We start from the raw sequence: 20,825 nt of genomic DNA, 5'->3' as shown, positions 1-20,825 counted from the left end.
CCAGCCTGGAACTTGCCATTCTCCTACCTCAGCCTCCAGTGGCTGGGATTACAGGCGTGTTCCACCACGCCTCGCTGCTTTGGTGATTTCTCTCTCTTAGAGCCTTGTTTTTATTAGATTTGAGTTCACTGACCATTGCTTTAAACAAATAAATTAGTTGAGCTCTTAATATGCCCTGTGCAAAGAGATGATAAAGTCTCTGGTTGTGAGCAGCAGTGTAGTGTTAAGTCCTATAACACTGTGTTACAGAAATAAAAGGCTGGTACAGAGAGAAAATTCTGGGGATGATCAAGGATTGCAGAAAAAGTGACCTTTGGTCAACGTCATAAAGTTAAGTAGGAAGTGAGTGAATGGTCAAATTAACAACACAAATTAATGGCATGTGAACTGAGATTGTACTGTAGTTAGATTCTGGGACAAATTTATCTTTCATAATGAAAAATAATTGCATAATTATAATAGGTGCTTTCTTCTTTTGACTCTTGAAACTTTTAATTCTTACACTTTTATTCTGATTAAAAACATAATAATCAAAAAGAATTTTTGTCATTGACAGTTCCACATAAATTACGTAAAATATTGAGTTATTCTGCAATATTACCAAGTTTTCCAATTTTCCTAGAAATGACCATTTCTAAATATATAGTTTAATGGTCAAAACAGTCCAATAAAACATTTATCAGTTTATATATATATGAGAAGTGAAGGATGTGGTCCTATAACTTCTCCTTACTAAAGTTAATATATAGTTTTCAGTCCAAGAAAGTCACAAACTCTCTTAGAATCACATACTCCAATGAAGTGATGGGAACATTACCAATTCCTCAGACTTCTTTGGCAACATTACTTTTGATAAAAGTTCTCCAAATAAAATATAGAATTTTAGGAACTTTTTTTTAACTTGTCCCTGTACCCACCTGCTTCTTATTGGCTGGATACCAACATATACAGTCTACTTCTCTTTGCAGCTGTACTCATTTATATAAACAAATGAATGACACTGGTTTGTTCCATCTCTGATCATATCCTTACATTAGTGTCTGCTTTGATGCCACTGTTTCTTTGTGGCTGTTGTAAATTATGTGAAAATACTCCCAACTGCATAAATACACAAGAAGAACAAAAAGATAACACAATGACAATGACCGAAAACACTTCCCTTTCCTTTTCTAGTTTCAAGGCACAAAAAAGGAGGCCTGCATGGGACTGGAGTCAGTATACCCAAGTGGCCTGTTGTTTAATAATGCTATTTTCATTACCCCCTTACTGGTTTGAGACATGGTAGGAAAATGACATGTTGATTTTTAAAAAATTTCTGCTCTCCTCCAAATACCACAAACTTCTTAGAAAAGGAAGTTCTTCTGTGGTTTGGACTTGGGTAAATATCTTAACAGCAGTGGCTTTAGGTTTTTTTTAAGGCCGGGCCATAATCCAGATTCAGTGAAGGATTTCCTGAAAGAATCCCAGTGTTGGTGCAATGAAGCCCTGCTTTAGAGTCAAGCCACTGTGACTCGATTCAGCTGAGGTTGCAGTGTGCCTCCCTTAAGTAAAGGTTGGTTGATTGGGAGGAATTACAGTGTGAACAAAAAAGGTAGACTATTCCGTATTTCCAAACATCAACCTTCCAGAGCTTAGATTCTCTTAAGTAGGAGTAGGTTTCAGAAGGAAAATATGAGCTGTGCAGGTCTTATGAGGTTATCTTATCCAATGATATTGCTAGAAACTGGTAGTAACAAGAACAAAGTAAGTCTGGACAAATGCAAGGTATTAACATGAGTCTGGCAGTGTACTGGAATTTAACTGGATACCACGTAGGCTAGGCCAGAAGGTTTGTTCTTTTTGTGCTTCAGGTTTTGGCCACCTTGAAGGAGAAACATTTTGTCAGGAGCATTGTATCTTCAGCTGCAGTCTTCTTTGGGGTCCAACTACCACCAGTCAATCCATTGGGAGTCCCAGCAGGTCACAGCTGACATCCCATAGTCTTCTTGCTATTGTCTCATTACGAGCCTGGGCAGAGACCCATGCCACATGGCAGTCACTGGGAAGGAAAGAGAGAGGCTTGAAGCAAAGGGTTAAGAATGGAATCTGCTCTCTGCCTGGGATAAAGAATAGGATAGAAAAACAACCCAGGGATCACATGTCCTTCAGGACAGGGCCACAGTTGGTTCTATTCTCTGAGAAAATATGAATGCCAGTTAGATCTTCTTATTAGGTCACTCTGATCAGAATGTTTCATTAGGTCTTTATGTCTTCCTTTCTTTGTATATATTTAACTCTAATATCAGTGCCTGCCTGACACCTGTGTATGTCTACCTTCTTCAAATAAGACCATAAGGGCCATCCTTCCAGGCCCTGGACATTGTTACAAAGCTGAGATCCTGCTGCTTACACTGGTCACAGATGCTTGGAGTAGTAAAAGAATATTTCTTATTCCTGAACTATCTGCAATTATAACTACTTTAAAACTCATATGACAAATATAGCCAGCTTCATAAACAACAAAGGAAGGAAAAGGTGACAGCAAAAAAGAAATGGTAACAAGGTGCCAGGTGTGTCTTAGTCCTTTGTATGTTGCTATAGACTGGTTAACCAGACTGTTTAACTTATATATGAACTGAAATTTAATGGCTCATGATTATGGGGACTGGGAAGATGAACTTGAAGGGACTGGCATCTGGTGAGGGCCTTCTGGTTGTATGATGACAAGGCAGAAGGCACCAGGTGGTTGAGGGCCCCAGTTCATCCTTTTATAAGGAACTCTCTACCACTCCTGCAATAATGGTATTTAATCTTTCTTGACCTAATCACCTTTGAAAGGCTGCTGTGTTGGTAACTAAGTTTCTTTTCTTTTTTTGGAACTGGGAATTGAACCCAGGGGTACTTATCCACTGATCCAAATCCCCATCCCTTTTTATTTTTTATTTTGAGACAGGGTCTTGCTAAGTTGCTTGGAGCCTCAATAAATTGCTAAAGCTGGCCCTGAATTTGTGATCCTCCTGCCTCAGCCTCCCAAGCCACTGGGATTATAGGCATGGCTTCTAAGCAAATTCTGAAGGTAAAAGTAGAGTTGCCAACTCTGAATTAACAACATGAAGCAAATTCCTAACATATGTTCATTAACACATGCTACTTGGTGTGGGCCGTGGACCAGCAGCAGGAATATCATCCTGGAGCTTGTCAGAAATGACAGTTCTCTGGTCCTATTTCAGACATACTGAATCAGAATCCCTCAGGTTGAGGCCCAGGAATCTGTTTTCAACTAGTTCTTAAGATGATCCTTATAACTAGCTAATGCTTGAGAAACATCACTTAAAATACCTTCACATGTACAGATCACTTAAAAACATATTCAAGGGTGGTAGTATATGCCTATAATCCCAGCTACCCCAGAGGCTGAGGCCAGAGCATTACAGGCTTGAGGCCAGCTTGGTGAACTGAATGAGACCCTGTCTCAAAAATTTAAAAAAGGGTTGGGATATATAGAAATGCTTGCCTAGCAAGCATGAGAACTTGGGTTCAATCCCCAGTACCACACACACAAAAGGAAAAAACCCCACGAAACTTCACATTTATAAAACAAGAATTATAAGTGTAGTATATCTACTTAAGAAAACTTACAGTATGACCAGCACAACCTGACTTTTGTGAATGAAAATACCATCACAGAGAACCACTCTCTGGAAACATCTAGCCTCTGTAAGCATCTTCCTCTGCCCTGTGTCTTATACCCTTCTTAAGGTCATAGTGAAGAGCAAATGATACAATGGACACAAAGATACCTTGTAAATTATGATGTGCTATAAAAATTATTTAAATACTATAGTATGAGCTATTTAAGTGTGGTTACTGTATCAACATGGTTGAAGTGCTGATAATCCCCCCAAAATTTGTTAAGAATAAATATAGTAAAAGATTGGCTAATATAAAAAAAATAACTTACTACAAAGTTACAGTAATCAAGATAATGTGGTACCTGCATAAGGTCAGACAGATAAATGAATATAACAAAATTAAATGTGTAGAAATAAACCCCTACCTTTATGGTCAATTGACTTCCAAAAAGGTTCCTGTTATGGATTGAATTTTTTTTTTTTTTTTGTACCAGGGATTGAACCCAGGGGCACTCTACCACTGAGCCATATCCCCATCCCTTTTTTGTATTTTATTTAGAGAGAGGGCTCACTGAGTTGCTTAGGGCCTTGCTAAGTTGCTGAGGTTGGCTTTGAACTTGCAATTCTCCTGCCTCAGCCTCTGGAGCCTCTGGGTTTATGGGCGTGTACCACTATACCTAGCCTAGGGATTGAATTTTGTCTCTCCAAAATCCATACATTGAAACCCTAACCCCCAATGTGACTGTACTTGTAGATGGGGCCTTTAAGGAGATAATTTAGGTTAAATGAGGCTAGAAGTGGGGCCCTAATCCAATAGGACTAGTGTCCTTAGAAGAAGAAGAGACTCTAGGAATGTTTGTGCACAGAGGAAAGGCCCTGTGAGGACACAGAGAGGACAGCCATTCCAAAGCCTTGAAGAAAGGTCTCATCAGAAACCAACCCTGCCAGACCTTTATCTTGGACAAGATCTTGTCTCCAGAACTGTAAAAAAATAAATGTTTAAGGCATCCAATCTGTGCTACAGGTACCCAGTCTCTAGTTTTAGGACCTCCTGTGGGATGCCTAAGTCCCTTACATAAAATGGTATCATATTTGCATAATAGCCTACACACATTGTCTCTTATAAGATACTTACAACACCTAATGTAAATAAGTTGTTACACTATATTGTTTAAGGAATAATGTCAAGAAACAAACTCTGAGTTCAGTACAGATACACTCTTCCCCGTGAACACTGTCAATCTTCTACTAGTTGAATCCACAGATGCAGAAACATGGATATTCAGGGCTGACTATATTCTGTACTGGCAGTCTGAGCAGACTAATACAGCTACCAAGATAATTCAATGGGGAAAGAACAGTCTTTCCAACAAATGTTGCTTGGACTGCTGGATATCTACATGCGAAGGAATGAAATTAGGCCTCTAATTCCTAATACATACAAAAAATAACTCAACATGGATCACAGACCTAAATGTAATGCTAAAACTATAAAACTGTGTAAAGAAAACATAGCAGAGTAGAAAATCTGTGAACCTGGGTGAGGCAGTGGTTTCTTAGATATGACACCAAAAGCCCAAGTGACAAAAGAAAAATGTAGATAAATTGGACTTTATCAAAATTAAAAATTTGGGTACTTCCAAGGGTATTATTAAGAAAGTGATTGTTGGGCGTGGTGGCATACACCTGCAATCTCAGTGGCTCAGGAGTCTGAGGCAGGAAGATCATGAGTTCAAAGGCAGCCTCAGCAAAAGTGAGGCAATAAGCAAATCAGTGAGACACTGTCTATATACAAAATAGGGCTGGGGGTGTGGTCAGTGGTTGAGTGCCCCTAAGTTCAATACCCAGTACCACACACACACACACACACAAAAAAGGTGAATAGACAACCCACAACCCATAGAGTGAAAGAATACTTTTAAATCTTTTATGTGATAAAGGACTTGTATTTAGACTATAAAGAACTCTTGCAACTGAACAATAAAAAGACAATAATTTAACTTAAAAATGGGCAAAGGATTCAAATCATACACTTCTCCAATGTACATACATAAAAGTACAATGAAACACAAGAAAAATGTTTCATATCATTAGCAGGAAAATGATAATGACAAGATATTCACTATGATGGCTAAAATCAAAAGGAGAGACAATAGCATGTATTGTTTGGGATATGGAGAAACTGGAACCTTCATACATGACCAGTGAGAATGTAAAAGGATGGTCACTTTGGAAAAGTCTGGCAACTCTTTAAACAGTTACCAGATGCCCCAAGAGCAATACCAATACAAAAGTTTCTATAAGGATGCTCACAACAGTAGTATTCAAATAGCCAAAAAATTTGGAAACCTAAATGTCCACTGACTGATGAAAGGATAAATAAACTATGGTATATCCATATAATTAAATATTATTAAGCAATAGAAAGGAAATAAGAGGGGCTGGGGTTGTAGTTCAGTAGAAGAGTGCTCACCTCGCACGTGTGAGGCAGTGGGTTTTATCCTTAGCACCACATAAAAATAAATAAATAAAATAAGGGTATTGTGTCCATCTACACCTAAAAAAAATTATTAAAAAAAGAACTAAGAACTGATACGTTTTGGTATAGATAAACCTTGAAAACATTATGCTAATTGAAAGTCACAAATACCACATTTTATCATTCCATTTTTGTGAAATGTCCATTATAGGCAAAACATTACAGACAGAAAGATTAGTAGAAATAGGCAGAGAGAACAGCCAGTGCAAAGTTCCAATCAAAACAGACTTTTACATAGTGTTCTACTTGGCTGCTGTTGGATCTTCAAAATGAAGTAAAATTAAGAATCCATAGACTGGGTTGGCTTTGAACTTGCGATCCTCCTGCCTCAGCCTCCCAAGCCGCTGGGATTACAGGTGTGCACCACCACATCCGGCCTCCACTCACTCTTGGAAAATCATTCCAGTGTGCAAAACTGTATTTATCTATTTTCTTGAACTTCAGACCCATACTTTCAACTCTCTGCTACACATTTCTATTTGTATGTCTTGTAATACACACTCAACATATACAGAGCAAGATTTACTACGCCAGGGAAAACTGTCGTTCTGACTAAATATCCATTCCATATTCTTTTGGCAACTTCCTTCTATCCAATGCTTCCTCCCTGGAGACTGTATAGTGAGCAACCAAAACTAAAAGACTTCACCCTGGCAGCAGTGCTCCAGCAGGGTGGCTGGCCATTCTGACTGTTCTAAGCAACTCTTCAGTCTTCCTTTTGAATCTAGGGGCACCTCCAGCTCTAATATTATAGAAAATTTCCTTCCTGCTTAACTTAGCCAGAGTTCATGTCCACTGCTTTGGAATTCAAGAACCTTAAGTCATACACTATTTTTCCATGCCTGCTATCTGGATTAATGTCATCATCAACCTCCTAGACACTCAGGCTTGAAACCCAGGCTACCAAATCTTCCTCCTCCCTCTCTCCCTCCCTCTCTCACTCATCCAGTGGTAAAATTCTGTCTCTTCAAGGGCCTCTGGCATGCAACTATCCTTTTGTCAATACCCTAAATCAGGGACTCTACCTCTCACTGGGTTACTTATTCATTAAACAAATATTTTTCTAAAACATAGGCTAGATTCTGTCTGTCTCTAAGGAAATAACTTCTGTGGTTCTTCTGTAAGTTGGTACTATAGGCTTTTCATCATCTAATTACCTTTCTTTCCAATCTGAATATAATTTATAGCCCCTTCTCCAAAATATCAGGTTACTTTAACATTGTCATGAAGATAAATAAAATGTTAAAAATCCAATCTTATGTGATGTCTGGGATTTTTCTTCAAAATAATATGGGAGAAGAATGAGCTGGGGTTGTGGCTCAGAGTGGAGCACTTGCCTAGCATGTGTGAGGAACTGGGTTTGATCCTCAGTACCACATAAAAATAAACAAATAAAATGAAAAGGTATTGTGTCCATCTACAACTAAAAAACATTAAAATAATAATAATAATAGTAATATGGGAGAAGAAAATATGGAAAGGTGTGAAGGATAATGACAGTTGAAACTGGATGATGGGTATATGTGAGTTCAATATGCTAATTGTTCTACTGCTATGTATGTTCAAAAGCCTCTACAATGAAGTTTTTAAACTTTTACTCATTCAAGAAGGGAATCTTTCAATTCTAAAGACAATGAAAAAAACAGATTAAAGTTCTTTTTAATGTGAGAAATATAGAACTAAAGAGTCCAAAAAGGAATAAATAGAACTTGACTGACATAACAAAAGATAGGATGAAAAGAAATAGAAAGCATAATTATCAGAGTAAGAGAAAAAAATCAAACTTAGGTATCACAAAAAATGTGAATGGGTCACATAAAAGATAAAAACTCTAGATATATTTGACAAAATACTTTTTTAAAAAGGTTACGACATACCAGACAAATTCCGATAATTTCCTTTGAGAAATAAAATTCATCTTCAAAAACAGATATATGCATACCTGAAATGATTCCCACTTAGAATCTCAAGACCTTCTGTTAAGGCACAGTACAGGCTGGTCTGGGCTCCCTGCTGAGGAGTCTTGATGAAGAAGGAGAAAAGCCACCACATCGACCTCATGAAAGATGAGTGCCGAACCAATTCTGATTTGACCGTGCCAGGATGTACAGAATATGTGGTAACGCCAGAGCCTGTAGGGGGTGCCATGTAAAGAGACGGACTCGATTTTACCAAAAAGGATGGGAAGAATCTTGTGATCCCACAAGTGAACCCCCTGCCATGGTAACATCACAAGCACTATTCACAGTTAATTTACACATCCATTTCACAGATTAAGAAGTTAAGGCTCTGAGAGGTTATTAACTGTTTTGTTGTAGCAGAACCAAGACTTGGCCTCTTAAGAACACTTTACATTGTTGATCCCCTGTTTTTTTAAGTCCTTTTTTTTTTTTAACTGGCTTCTATGACCCCACACCTCTTCTGGTCTCTTAACCCTTCTTCTGGCTGCTTCATCTCAGTTTCCTAGACAGCCTTATCATCATTTTCTATCCAAATGTTAAGTCTTGGAATTCTCATGGCTCACTAGACTTACACTTTGCATCTACAGCCCAAACTGTTCCTTTGGATTCTAGAGTAACTATGAGAAGTGGTGAAGAGCATGGACTTTGTAGCAGCGAGAATGCCCCATTTCAACTCTCAACTCCATTCATTGGCTGTGTAACCTAAGACAAGCTCCTGTTTTTGTGACTTACTTTCTCATCTCTAAAATGGGGCTAATCATGATACCTATACCTCACAGGGTTTGTCTGAAGAGTAGATAATTTCACATATGTAAAGAGCTGAGAATAGTCCCTGGAATATGGAAATGCTAAATAACACTTCTGCACATGTTATTTCAGGTCCCTGATCCTGTCTGGAAATCTTGAGACCAAAAATGTTTTAAATTTCTTCTTATTTTAGCAGGATATGAGACATATACCTATCCTGCCTATTATCTAATCTCCCTAGCATAGTTGAGGTTTTGCTACCAAATACGTTTTGGTGTCAAGTTTGAGTTGTGGATTTTGCAACTTGAGATAAAGTACTCATTATTTCCAACTGCCTACTCCACAATCTTCCCTAGATAACCTACCACAATGCAGATTCAGAGGTCTAAAACTGACTTCCACTTTTAAGTCCAAACCTGGTTGCTGCCATGTCCCCTAAATACCTAAATAGGCTTCTAGGAGCAGCACTTGATGATTCCCCACTTCACCATGCATAATCATCAACAAGCTCTACATCCTAAATATCTCTCAGGAGTGTCTTCTACATTACATCTCCACCACCCTAGTCCAGGCTTGCTGCACCTACTCCTGCCCATTTCTAAAAGGCCTTAATTTCAAAGGTTTTTCTACTGCTCTTAGAATTAACACTAAAATCCTTACTATGGCCTCTATCTACCTTTCAGTTTTAGCTCAATCCTCTGTTCAAACCATGTTCTAACCAGTCTTCTCTGTTTCTCCAACAGAGCTCATACTTTATACATCTTCTTCCTTCTGGCTGGAATGTTCCTCAGCCTCCTCACCCCCCTGCACCTATGACCCATTTAATTTTTAATCATTCTTTGGGGCTCAGATTGCAATTTGTTCCTCAGAGAATCTTTCTTAAACCCTTAGATTGAATAAGGTCCTTGCCAGCCCAATCCATTATTAAGTCCTTGCACTTAACCTTTATAACATTACCATAATTAAAATTAAATAGCAGCAACAAAAAAGGAAACAACCTATATGTTTTAAGAAAATGGATAAATAAGCAAAGGTACAGCTATATTAAATATAATGCAGCCAACAAATGAATGGGAGTAAATATGTACCACATGGAAGAATTGCCAAGATACCATGTTAGAAATGTAGTTCCTTGTGTATGACATGCATATGTAAATGCACGGGGGATGACTGGAAATCAGCACAACAAGCTGCTGACAGCATCACTTGAAGGGAAAAAATTGGAAGGGGGCTAAAAGAAGAAGGTTTTCACCTTTAATTCTGTATACTATCACATACTATTTGAACTTTTTATAGCAAAAATTACCTCATGTATTACTAGACGATTTTACGTGGAACAAATGTTGCTAATCATCTCTCTCTCCCATTAGACGTCAAACAAATAGAGTCTTGTCCACCACCTCATCCCTACTCCCCTAAATCAGGAATGGAATACATGTCTGCGGAATGGTTGGATGAATCAATCTGTCACACGGGGGTTCTTGCTCTTCAACACAGCTATTTTCTACCTAAAAAGCCAGGAAAACTGTCAGGTTTACTCTCTAGTATATACTCTACTTTTACTTGATTCTCACTGTGGACCCATCTCTACCCCTCCAGGCTGCCTTAGCTCCCTGACCTACTCTTTGGATAGTTCTTACTGTTATGATATCCTCATCTATCCTGAGTTATTAAAGGATGCATGCCCTGGGTACAGACTGGGCATATGGATTGAGCTGCCTACCAGCTTCCTTTTTCTCATCTTGTGGCTGACCATGAGGTATGAGGATCCCATTCTAAAGTGGGGATCCTGTGATTAATTCCTCGAGTCTGAATTCTGCCTCTCTCTTCTCCTACATATTGCCCTTTTAGATTTTGATTTCCTTTATCTTTGTTGGAAATCCAGAGTTGATCATGCTAAGAACTTTTGTTTACTTGTGACTGGAGAGTCCCCTTCACTATCCCTCATATTAGACCCTTTGGTGTTAGGAAGATGCCCCTCCAGAATCCCAGTAAATGTTTTATTCTAATGGCTGTATCTAGTGTTAATTCAGTTCCCTTCCTGCTACTCAGTCTCACTAAGAGTGAAAAATCTCGACTTGCTCATGAGCCTGAATTATGACAACCATCTGTGGAGCAGTCTCATTGTACACATGAAGAAATAAGTTTTGAAAAGTTAAGTAACTTCTTCAGCTCACACAGTAAGTTGTGGAGCCTTCAGAATCAAAGTAAGAATCTCCCTGTCCCCAGCTAGCCACCTCCAATATTCATTTAGAGTCAGGGAAGCAGGTCCTGAGGGCAGGTGACAGGCTCTGGAAAACAGTTTCCATTCTTGTGGCATTTAGCTATCTTCCATTGAATTATGTTTCCATATTCATTTTTCCCAAGCCTACCTTTCAGCCTCCTGGCCAGTTCCTGGGTGAAAAGAATGTTGGCTAACTTGCTGTGACAGTAGGCTAGACCTGAATTGTAGAATTTCTCGCCTTGTAGGTTATGGAAGTGGATCCTTCCCAGGTGATGTGCCAAGGAAGACACATTTACTACCCTTGATGGGGCTGATTCCTTCAGTCTCTCTAGCAGCAGATGGGTCAGAAGGAAGTGACCTGTTGAGAAAAAACTAGGATTAACAGAGTTCAGTGCCAGTATGAGGTAAGAGGAATGGAGGTAAGCAGGGCTCAGCTATGGGGGACAGAGAATTCAGGAATAAAGCCTTTCACCTCAACTTACACTGTCAACTACACAAGTCCAGTGAAGGTTCAGGGAAATGGAAACAGCCAGGTAGGTCTGACAAGTGCCTATGAAGTCCTGTCTTGTTCCAATGGTGGTTAACATCACTCTTTAAGAGTAGGTAGCCTCTATCTGATACCAGCTACAGGGATCACTTCTAAGAAGCAACACAGTCCCCAATCCGATTGGGCTGTTGGAAAATGCTCTCAAGGTAAACCAAATCTGGAATGCAGATTAAAACGTAGGCAGAACCTGAGGCAGGCCTCAGCTTCAGGCTGATCTAAACTATTCATAACTCTCACCTGGTCTATTATGGCCCTGAGCGCCAATCATACCACAAAGAAGGCTCAATCTGACTCCTAATGTTTCCAAGGAGAACTTTAGATTTCTTCCAGTTTTATGATAAGACCAGATTTCCTACCCAAGTGGTTGACTCCCATGTGCATCTCGAAGCCATCTGCTGTCTTAGAGTAGGGACACATCATCACTCCTGCATTGTTGATCAAAATGTGGAGGTGCTTTTCCTCTGCAGGAAAGAGAAAACGGAGCATGAATGTGGCCAGCCATAGCTGTTACATCTTTGACACCTGTCTCAAAACCCAGGCTTTGAAAGTGGGGGTGCAGGACTTCAATCTTCCCTCCATTTCCCCTTCGCTGCATTGTTTTTTCATTGTAAGAACTTAGTTGAATCCTACATATTTCTACAACATGGAAAAATACCATCTGATATCACTGAATGGCTTTCCCAGTATTTCCAGTTCAGGAGCTGCTTACTCATTGCTTTTGAAAGTATTCTGTCCACCTCTCCCAATACAAAGACATCCCAAGCTGAATGGGAAGATCCCAAAGCAAGAGAAAAAAGGCTGTTCTATATGCACCCTTGCTTCTGGAATTCAGATCCCAAAAGAAACTTGCCACCTGTCTTTAGTGGTCCATTTCCTCATGTGGTTTAAGTTCATAGCGGTGGAAGGTATTTCCTCTGGGAGACCTAGATCCCTGGGCAATGAAAAGGGATATCTATAGAGTAAGCTTGGATTTGTTTTTCACAAGATCTATAGTTTTGTTTGTTTGTTTTCAATACTGGGAATTGAACCCAGGGCCTCATACATGCTAGGCAATGCTCTACCACTGAGCCACATTCTAAGCCCTTTTAAAATTTTTATTTCCTGACAGGTTCTCTCTAAATTGTGCAGGCTGGCTTCAAACTTGTGATCTTCCTGCTTCAGTCTCCCGAGTAGCTGAGATTATAGGTATGTAATACCATACCTGGCACCTATTATAGGTTTTTATGTTAATGTCTCAGCTCAAGAGTCTGGCACCAAAAAACATTTCTTGTAATTAAAAAATAAAGATCCTACACCATTTGGTGGTATGATTCAGACCCCACAGATAAGACCAGTTTGAGGTTTTAGTTTCTTGCAGATGACTATTCATCCATATCCTGAAAAGATGAAAAGGCTTTTCATCATGTCCCTGAGCTGGTACAAAGTAGTCAGGGTTTTGTTGTTTTTCCCTTTACCATGGACCAGATAGCCCTTTGTGAATCTCAACCTTATCTATGGTGTTTCACCCCTCAAAAACCTGAGGTCTCATCTCCTGTTCTTGTTAGAGTATTTAGACCCTAGACCTTAAAAAGCCCCAACCAAGTATTGATACTCCCATAAGATTCTGGCCTTGGCTCATGCTCGCTGTTATGGTTGCCTTTTTGTTTCTGCCTCCTAGGATGTTCCCCAGACATAAATCACATCCCAATGATCACATGAGTTCAGTTATATATGGAAAGTTTGGGGCTATATTTTATCCACTATTTCTATGTATTAGAGGGAAAGGAATCTTTCCCTTTTAGCTAAGTCTGCTATGTTGATCGTAAGACCCACAACATAGTTTCTGGTTCCACACTTACGTGCTAAGAAGTCCTTAGCAAAGGCTCGAATAGACTTTGTATCAGACAGGTCCAGTTTCCGTGCCAACACCTCCTGGTTCCCTGTCATGTCTTGGATCTCTCTGGCCACCAATTCCCCCTTTTGCATATCCCGGCAAGCTAAATACACACGGGCTCCTATCAAACGACATATGAAAAAAACTGTCAGTTGTTTTTTGATTGGGTGTTATAGATTAATACTGACATTAATGTAGTAATATTAATGTTGTTCTCTGTTTTTAGATTAAAATTTTTATCCCTAATTCACAACAGAGGTATTCAAATCAAATCAAGAAAGAAAAACAGATAGATAATATCTGTTAAATGCCCATTACAAGTAGAATATCACACTGGAGTATTCTTGAATCTAGGACCATGAAGAAATAAGGAAAATGACCCACTGTGAGGGAAAACTACAGTAGCAGTAGGGAATGAAGAGCAGATGAACTTGCCTCTTTGAGCCAGCTCTTTAGCTGTCTCCTTTCCAATGCCTGTGTTAGCTCCAGTGACTACAGCTACCTTCCCAGGAAGCTGGACAGTAGATGTGCACACCCCACTAGACAGCATTTTCCTGTAGACAAAGGAGGAGAGTTTATCAGTCCTTCATTATCTCATCCCTGCAGAGGATTCCTCAACTCCCAATGTCTTCAAATCCCAAGGCTGAGGTTTCCTTTAGGTTCTTCCACTTATGTCCTTTTACAAGTTTAAAAAAAATTGGTGGAAAGAAAACAATCTGCTCTTGCACAAGGGAAAAAGCTGTTCCCCGCAGCATAAGAACTGGATGAAGGTTTGATTAGCCAAGCACCTGACTACAGTTTGAGCTCCCCAGGAGGTACTTTTGGCTTAGAAAAATCACAAGACCCAGTCAAGAAGAGGAAAGAACTTGTCTCTGCATGTCACTCTGCCAACAACTGACATATTTAGTCTTGAGAAATGATTAATCAATTGGAAGAGTTAAAATTATGAAAGCTTGTAAATCTAGAACAAATCAAGAAAAAGGCCACACTCACATACATTTACACACATGAAAATAAGACAGGGGTCGGGGATGTAGCTCAGTGATATGTACTTAGCATGAGTGAAACCATGGATTCAAGTCCTATGAACGCGCACACACACACACATATACACACACGGAGTTAAATAAGTACAAAGGAGAGTGGGGTTTCAAGTCTTGGTTTGTCTAATTACAGTCCTTGCTCCTAAGTACTACACTATACTGCCTTTCCAAAAGAACAAATGCACAAATTCATTTTGGCAGTCCTCAGATTCTTCTTTTCTCTCCTTTACAATCTTAGGACTAAAATAATCAGATGACGAGGAGGTGCATTTTTAAAGAGCATTTCAGCTTTTTTCATTGAACTTGGAACTGCAAATTACTCCTAGCCACCAAAGCTACCTGCTTAGTGCAAACAGGCTGAAAAGGAGGTGAACTAATTCATGGTGCCCACCAACTGATACCTCCCTGCTCAAAGAACATGTCCCCAGCTCTATTTCCCACACTCCTTCAGCTTGAGCTCCAATAATGAAAATTGTTGGGGGCTGCACTTAGCTCCTTCCTCTCCTTAAATAGCAGAAATGAAAAAGAAAATCAACTATAAAATTCCAGCTCTGGCCTGGCTCCCATGACCTAGCTAGGCTGGAGATAAAGCCTGAAGAATATTCTTTATAAGAAAAATATCACCTCACTTAGATATTTTTCTAAGAAAGATATTCCCAGTAAAAAATATCATTAGGAACTATTTCCCAGTTATGGTTCAAGTTTTCATTGAGATTCTATGTGCATAAGAAGATGTGGCAAAGACATAAAAAAAAATCATGTTTTCATTTGAGTATGATAACCCACGTGTGTGCTTAGAGATAGGAGCAGTGAATGTTTAGGATTGAGAAAAAAAAATACAACCGGAAGAGGGTCATCAATGAGGAAAAGTCAAAGTCAAGAAAGGGAGGCAGGGAGGCAGGCATTAGATCAATCTTATATGGTAAGAAATGACTGAGTAGAATCTGGCACAGCTTCCGTTTCTACTGCAACTATGATCACACCTCCTGGGGAAGGAGTGTGTCTCTTCAGTCACTGAACCACCGTCACTACGGGTGACTCTACTCAGAACCAATCAGCGATTGTGCAGCCCGCTGCTGATTCTCTGGGGAACCGCGCCAGCCTCGGGCTGATCTGTCACCTGGTCAAAAGACCGTCCCCCGCACTTTTCTTGTCCTCCCCCTCAACACCCCTCACCGTCCCCCATGCTCTTGCTTCGAAGGCAGGGTAGGGTGCATAATCACTCTTTCCATTTCTCTCCTTTACAGCCGCCTCACGAAAGCACGAATCTAATAGTAACGAGAGCGCATGCAACGGGGCCATAAAGCAAAAGGTGCAATCGTTCTTTGTTCCTCAAAGGCTGGAAGCAAGAAGATAGATAGCGCTGGGGCAAGGCGTGGGAGTTGAAGGAGGAAACAGAGCTGGGGGCCACATTCCGTTCTAGGGTTTGAAATCCGCCCAGCTGAAAACTCGAGAATTTAAGGCAGCCTTGCGCTCAGGGATCCCTGAAGGCGGAGGCAGGGGGGGTGCCAGACGAATAGGGGGGATCGGAGAAGCAAAGCAGGATGCTCAGAATGGTTCACGACCGCCTGTGGTGTCGGATCTTACCCTACCAACATCCAAGACACCTGGACCTGGCCTGCAACCCACTGAACTCCGGCTCTAGGCCATCTTGGGGACCCCACCACCATCACCACCACCACCACCACGGGGAGTTTTCCTTAGTCCTTCTTTTTGAAGAAAAGAGCTTCATTGAGAATTCGGGTGCCCTCGTGAAGACTTTGCAAGAGAAGGCAACACATAATTGCACAAACCTGATTTGGGGCGCAGTCACGTACAGGAGAAAGGGGAGAAGGAAGAGCAGGAGCAGGAGTACAACCATCTCTGCCGGCGCAGCTGCAGCGGAGCAAGATGCCCCAGCGCTGCTGAAGTACTATGGCTTCTCTTCCTAGACACGCCCTATTACTCACAACCAGCCCTAAAGCAAGCCCGCTGGGAAATGTAGTCCAAGGCTTGTGAGCTGAAGGGCTGTCTAAGGAAGCTGCTTCCAGCCTCAGAAATCTGCCATATGCATGACAGATCTCCAACTGTCTAGGGACTCTGAGACATTCCAACCGGCTCTCCTAAAGCCCTCTGACCACCAGCAATTCTTGTGAAATTTCCCCAGTTCTGTATCTCCTGGGGCCCAAGTCCAGTCCCCGCCTCCACCCCCCATCGTGGTTGGCACTTACCTCATTGTTTTGGCTGGAGAACAGGCACTGGTGTCCCGCAGGTATTTTAAGGCCCTTTACACAGCAGAGGAACCGTTGGAGTTTGACAGTTGGTGAGGTGGGTGCAGTGCGAACTCTTGCAGGGATTCCTTATTCCAGTGGAGGGAAAGCAACTATTGGTCCTTTAAGACATTTCCTAAAGAATCTCTTTATTGTGTCTATTTTGAATTATGATGGTAATTATTATAATTTTCCTAGTGTTCGAGTATTAATAATAAAATGTAGTTTTCCTGATAACGTGTCACTTATGTATCATCTCCCAAGATAGCAGTAAATTTCTCAGATTGACACAGTTGATTTTACCAGTTTATGAAAGTATTTAATCATGTCTTAAATTAAGGGTATGCATATCTTCTCTGGGAACAGGCAAGCTCCCTGCTTAATTATTTCTTTCTTTGTGGCGCGCTTTTGCGCTTTAACACTGAACTACATCCCCAAGCCTTTTTTTTTTTTTTTTATTTTGAGACAGGGTCTCCCTAAATTGCTTAGGGCCTCGTTAAATTGCTGAGGATGGCTTTGATCTCTGCGTACCACCCAGCCAGCTACATTTTTTTGTTTTGTTTTTATTCATTCACTAATTCATTTGACCGATATTTATGGTATTCCTACAGTATATTAGGCACTGCACTGAACTCCACAGGGAGCCAGGCAGACATGACCTTTGTCCTTTTCAGAGCTTAGAAACTGTAAGGGAAACCCTTAAAGAGATCTCACTCAATTATAGTGCAGGTTTTTTTTTTTTTGTTTGTTTTTAATGGGGAAAAATTGGGCTGAGAGTTGAGAGGAGGGAGGACTCTCATAGTCTAGAGATCAGCAAGGGCTTCTTGGAGAAAATATTTGAGCTGAGGCCAGAGGCAAGGTCAAGAGTTAGTGGGCAAGCCACACTTTGGCAAACTTGCTCTGAGCAGAGAAAGAACCTGAGGGATGAGTCCTGGAGAGCAAGGTGCACTAGAACATCAGAAAACATTGGTCTAGGGACTGGGGTTGTGGCTAGGCAGTAGAGTGCTCGCCTACCACATGGGAGACCCTGGGTTTGATCCTCAGTGCCACATTAAAAAAAAAAAAAAATAGAATAAAGATATTGTGTCCAACTGCAACTAAAAAATAAACATTAAAAAAAAAGAAAGAAAGAAAAGGAAAACATTGGTCTAGCTGGGAGCCTTACAGGCAAGGGGAAAGCCAGAAATGGCAATATTAGCCAATGCTTATATACCATTTATCATATGCCAAGTCATCTCCAAATGCTTTATATATGTTAACTCTCTAAATTCCCATAATAATGAGGTAGGTACTACAACATCCCCATTTTACAGACAAAGCATGGTGAGGTTAATTAGTTTATGTGATAGTGGAATTAGCAGAGCTGGGATTCAGGGCAGTTTGTATCCAGGGCCTATGCCCTTAACTATTGAAATTTATTACCAAAAGATTAAGCTGGAAACTTTCTCCCCATACATATCCACATTTGCATATCCACCCAAACTTTGCATATAATTTCAGGTGGTTTATCAACATAGTGGAATCATTCATAGAATCCAGATTAAAATTGCTTAGGGCCTCGATAAATTGCTGAGGATTGGTTAAACAATTGGTTAAACCAGCCTGAGTGGTGCATGCCTTAATCCCAGCAATTCTGGAGGCTGAGTCTGGATTGCAAATTCAAAGCCAGCTCAGCAACCTAATGAGGCCTTAAGCAATTTAGCAAGACCTTATCTCAAGATAAAAAATAGAAAGAGCTAGGGAAATGTCTCAGTGGTTAACTTCCCCTTGGATTCAATCCCTGGTGCCAAATAAAATAAAATAGTAACAGTGGTTCACCTTATGCTTTGAATACAGCCCTGCTGCTCTACCACTGCGACTTGTTTTTAAAATGGACATGTTTCTTCTCTTCCTTTCTCCCAGGGCCTCCCTAATCTCTCCCCCTCCCTGATCTCAGGGGAAACAGAATTACCTTTCTTTCCCATCCTAGGCAGAGTTATTTGTCCTTGAGCATACACCCACCGCAGAAAGGAAGTAATTCACACTCTGAGGTGTGGGAAGCCATCCTGACACGTGACTGGGCGACTCCCGTTAAGGGTCTGAGGCTTCTGGCTGTGTCGAAATTTTCCCGGCCCTTTCCTGATGAGAGAGCCCGTCCGTGTGGGGGTGTGACTGACCACTGACCCCGGGGGCCCAATCACTGACCCTGACCTTGGAGTACAGTCCCCCCTCAACCTTCATTAGATGGAATTATCCCCTAAATTTCTTGTTCCCCAATAAAAGGCTACTCCCTGGCGTGTTCACTCTCTCTCTCTCCTGCTAGCCCTGAGTAATCCTTGCTGCCCTGCTGGGCGGTTAGAGGTTGGAGCCAGAGAGGGGAGCCGTCTCGGACCTGGCAATAGAAATAAGGTAACTGAGTCTGTGTGTTTTATTTCGATCTCTTCTAACTAACTTTATGCCTAAAACCTCATTAATGAAACCATTGCGCAGGCCGCGTGGTAGACTGAGGATAGCATCAGAAGATCTCAGAAATGATTGTCTCCCAAATTAACAAGTGAGTTATAATTTCAGACAGAACATGTGGAATGTAGCCTTTGAATCACCTTTTTAAAAAAACCCTTTTCCCTGAAGGGCAGAATCACAGCCTCTGGGGCTGGAGTCCTCTGTTTCTCCTTTGCTAGCAAACAATAAAACTTTTTTTTTTTTTTCTCTTTTTCTCATCCTTGTTATTGGTTTGGTATCAGGGACAAGGATTGAACTCTTGGTAATAGTTGAAGTATGAAAGCAGTCACAGATAATACATAAACAAATGAACATGGCTGTGTTCCAATAAAGCTTTATATATATATATATATATATAAATAAGCAGTGGGCTGGATTTGCCTCATGGATCATGGCTTGCCAACTGTTTGGACTAATAAGAAGAAAATAATTTTAAAGAAGATAATAATAATAATTGCCGCAGTCTGGCTGGGCACAATCAGGAGCCACTTGTCAAAAGAAACTAACTTTATTTTTAGAACCAGACACGCCAAACAAAACAGCCTCTCAGGAAAAACCCTCAGAGCCCCAACTGCCACCACCAGCTTTCCACAAGCCTCCCTCTCCAACACAAGCCTCTCTCTCCACCTCCCACAATCCTCCTGCTCTTGAGGCCGATTGGCTGGGTCACATGGGCGGAGCCAAAAAAGTCCCCCAATGAGCAGCTCCATGGTCTGAAAGGGCAGGGAAACAGCCCAATGAGCATCACCGCAGAGGAGCCAATCAGCTAGATGTTGCTGGGGCCGCTGTGAGCCAATCATCAGCCGGCAGCTGGAAGTTTGCTGGCAGCTGGAAGTTTGCTGGGGCCCCTTCGGCTGTGGCTCTCAACATCTCCCCCTCTCTGTTTAAACAAAAAGCATGTGGCTTAGGGACCGTGCCTGCCTTAGGTTGTCCAATAGTACATATGGTCCTTACCCGTTAGGTTGGTACCATTGCAATTGGATCTTACCCGTCACTGACTACCGGTCCAGTATACAGCCACACCTGTGGAGAGGTCTTTGTACCAGCAGGGGGGTGAGGTTCTTTGCCTCACCTCTGTTGGCCCCCAAATTTTAGCTGGACAATCATGACAAGCAGAAGGGAGGAAGATACACCAAGCCAATTGACGGCTCCTTTTGGAAAAATTGTACCACCGATGGCATCATCAGCAAAAATACCCCAACACTACCACAAGTCGCTGCACCAACAAATAGTTCACAATGCATACAGGTGAGTTCACAATGTGTCCAGGCAAGTTCTGCAAGCAGTTCAGTGATGGCTATTGCAGAAGCTGTAGATTGGTTTTATCTTTGACTTCACCAGCACTGGGATGAAGATAGGAATTCTGGCAATAATGGCTAAAGAAAAAATTATGTAACATTCCAGAAGGCACTAAAAGAAAACAATTTTCTTAACAATTTACATTGTCTTCACCGGCACTGGGATGAAGATAGGAATTCTGGCAATAATGGCTAAAGAAAAAATTATGTAACATTACAGAAGGCACTAAAAGAAAACAATTTTCTTAACAA

The 20,825-nt window shown here is 40.9% G+C and overlaps 1 protein-coding gene across 1 annotated transcript; it reads right to left on the bottom strand.

The window, feature by feature from the left end:
- Positions 1–1,687: 1,687 nt before the first annotated feature.
- Positions 1,688–16,467, bottom strand: Rdh11 (retinol dehydrogenase 11). The gene is made up of 7 exons (XM_027929540.3): positions 16,339–16,467; positions 13,938–14,056; positions 13,468–13,623; positions 11,986–12,090; positions 11,231–11,440; positions 8,093–8,282; positions 1,688–2,038 (listed from the first exon to the last, which is right to left on the bottom strand). Exons 1-7 carry the CDS (start codon positions 16,404–16,406, stop codon positions 1,936–1,938), a joined length of 951 nt encoding a protein of 316 aa, XP_027785341.1. The 5' UTR covers positions 16,407–16,467; the 3' UTR covers positions 1,688–1,935.
- Positions 16,468–20,825: the final 4,358 nt, after the last annotated feature.

The sequence above is a fragment of the Marmota flaviventris genome, chromosome 2 (assembly GCF_047511675.1).
Source record: "Marmota flaviventris isolate mMarFla1 chromosome 2, mMarFla1.hap1, whole genome shotgun sequence".
NCBI classification, from domain to species: domain Eukaryota; kingdom Metazoa; phylum Chordata; class Mammalia; order Rodentia; family Sciuridae; genus Marmota; species Marmota flaviventris.
The sequence above is the reverse complement of the archived record's forward strand: the minus strand, read 5'-3'. Positions and strand labels throughout refer to the sequence as shown.

Excerpts from the sequence above, each read along its gene's own strand:
- Rdh11 (XM_027929540.3), bottom strand. The coding sequence starts at position 16,406 with ATGGTTGTACTCCTGCTCCTGCTCTTCCTTCTCCCCTTTCTCCTGTAC. Across the intron at positions 12,091-13,467 it reads TGCTAAGGACTTCTTAGCAC|AGGAAAAGCACCTCCACATT; the intron begins GTAAGTGTGGAA and ends TCTTTCCTGCAG. Across the intron at positions 2,039-8,092 it reads CTAAGTGGGAATCATTTCAG|TGACTGCCATGTGGCATGGG; the intron begins GTATGCATATAT and ends TTTCCTTCCCAG.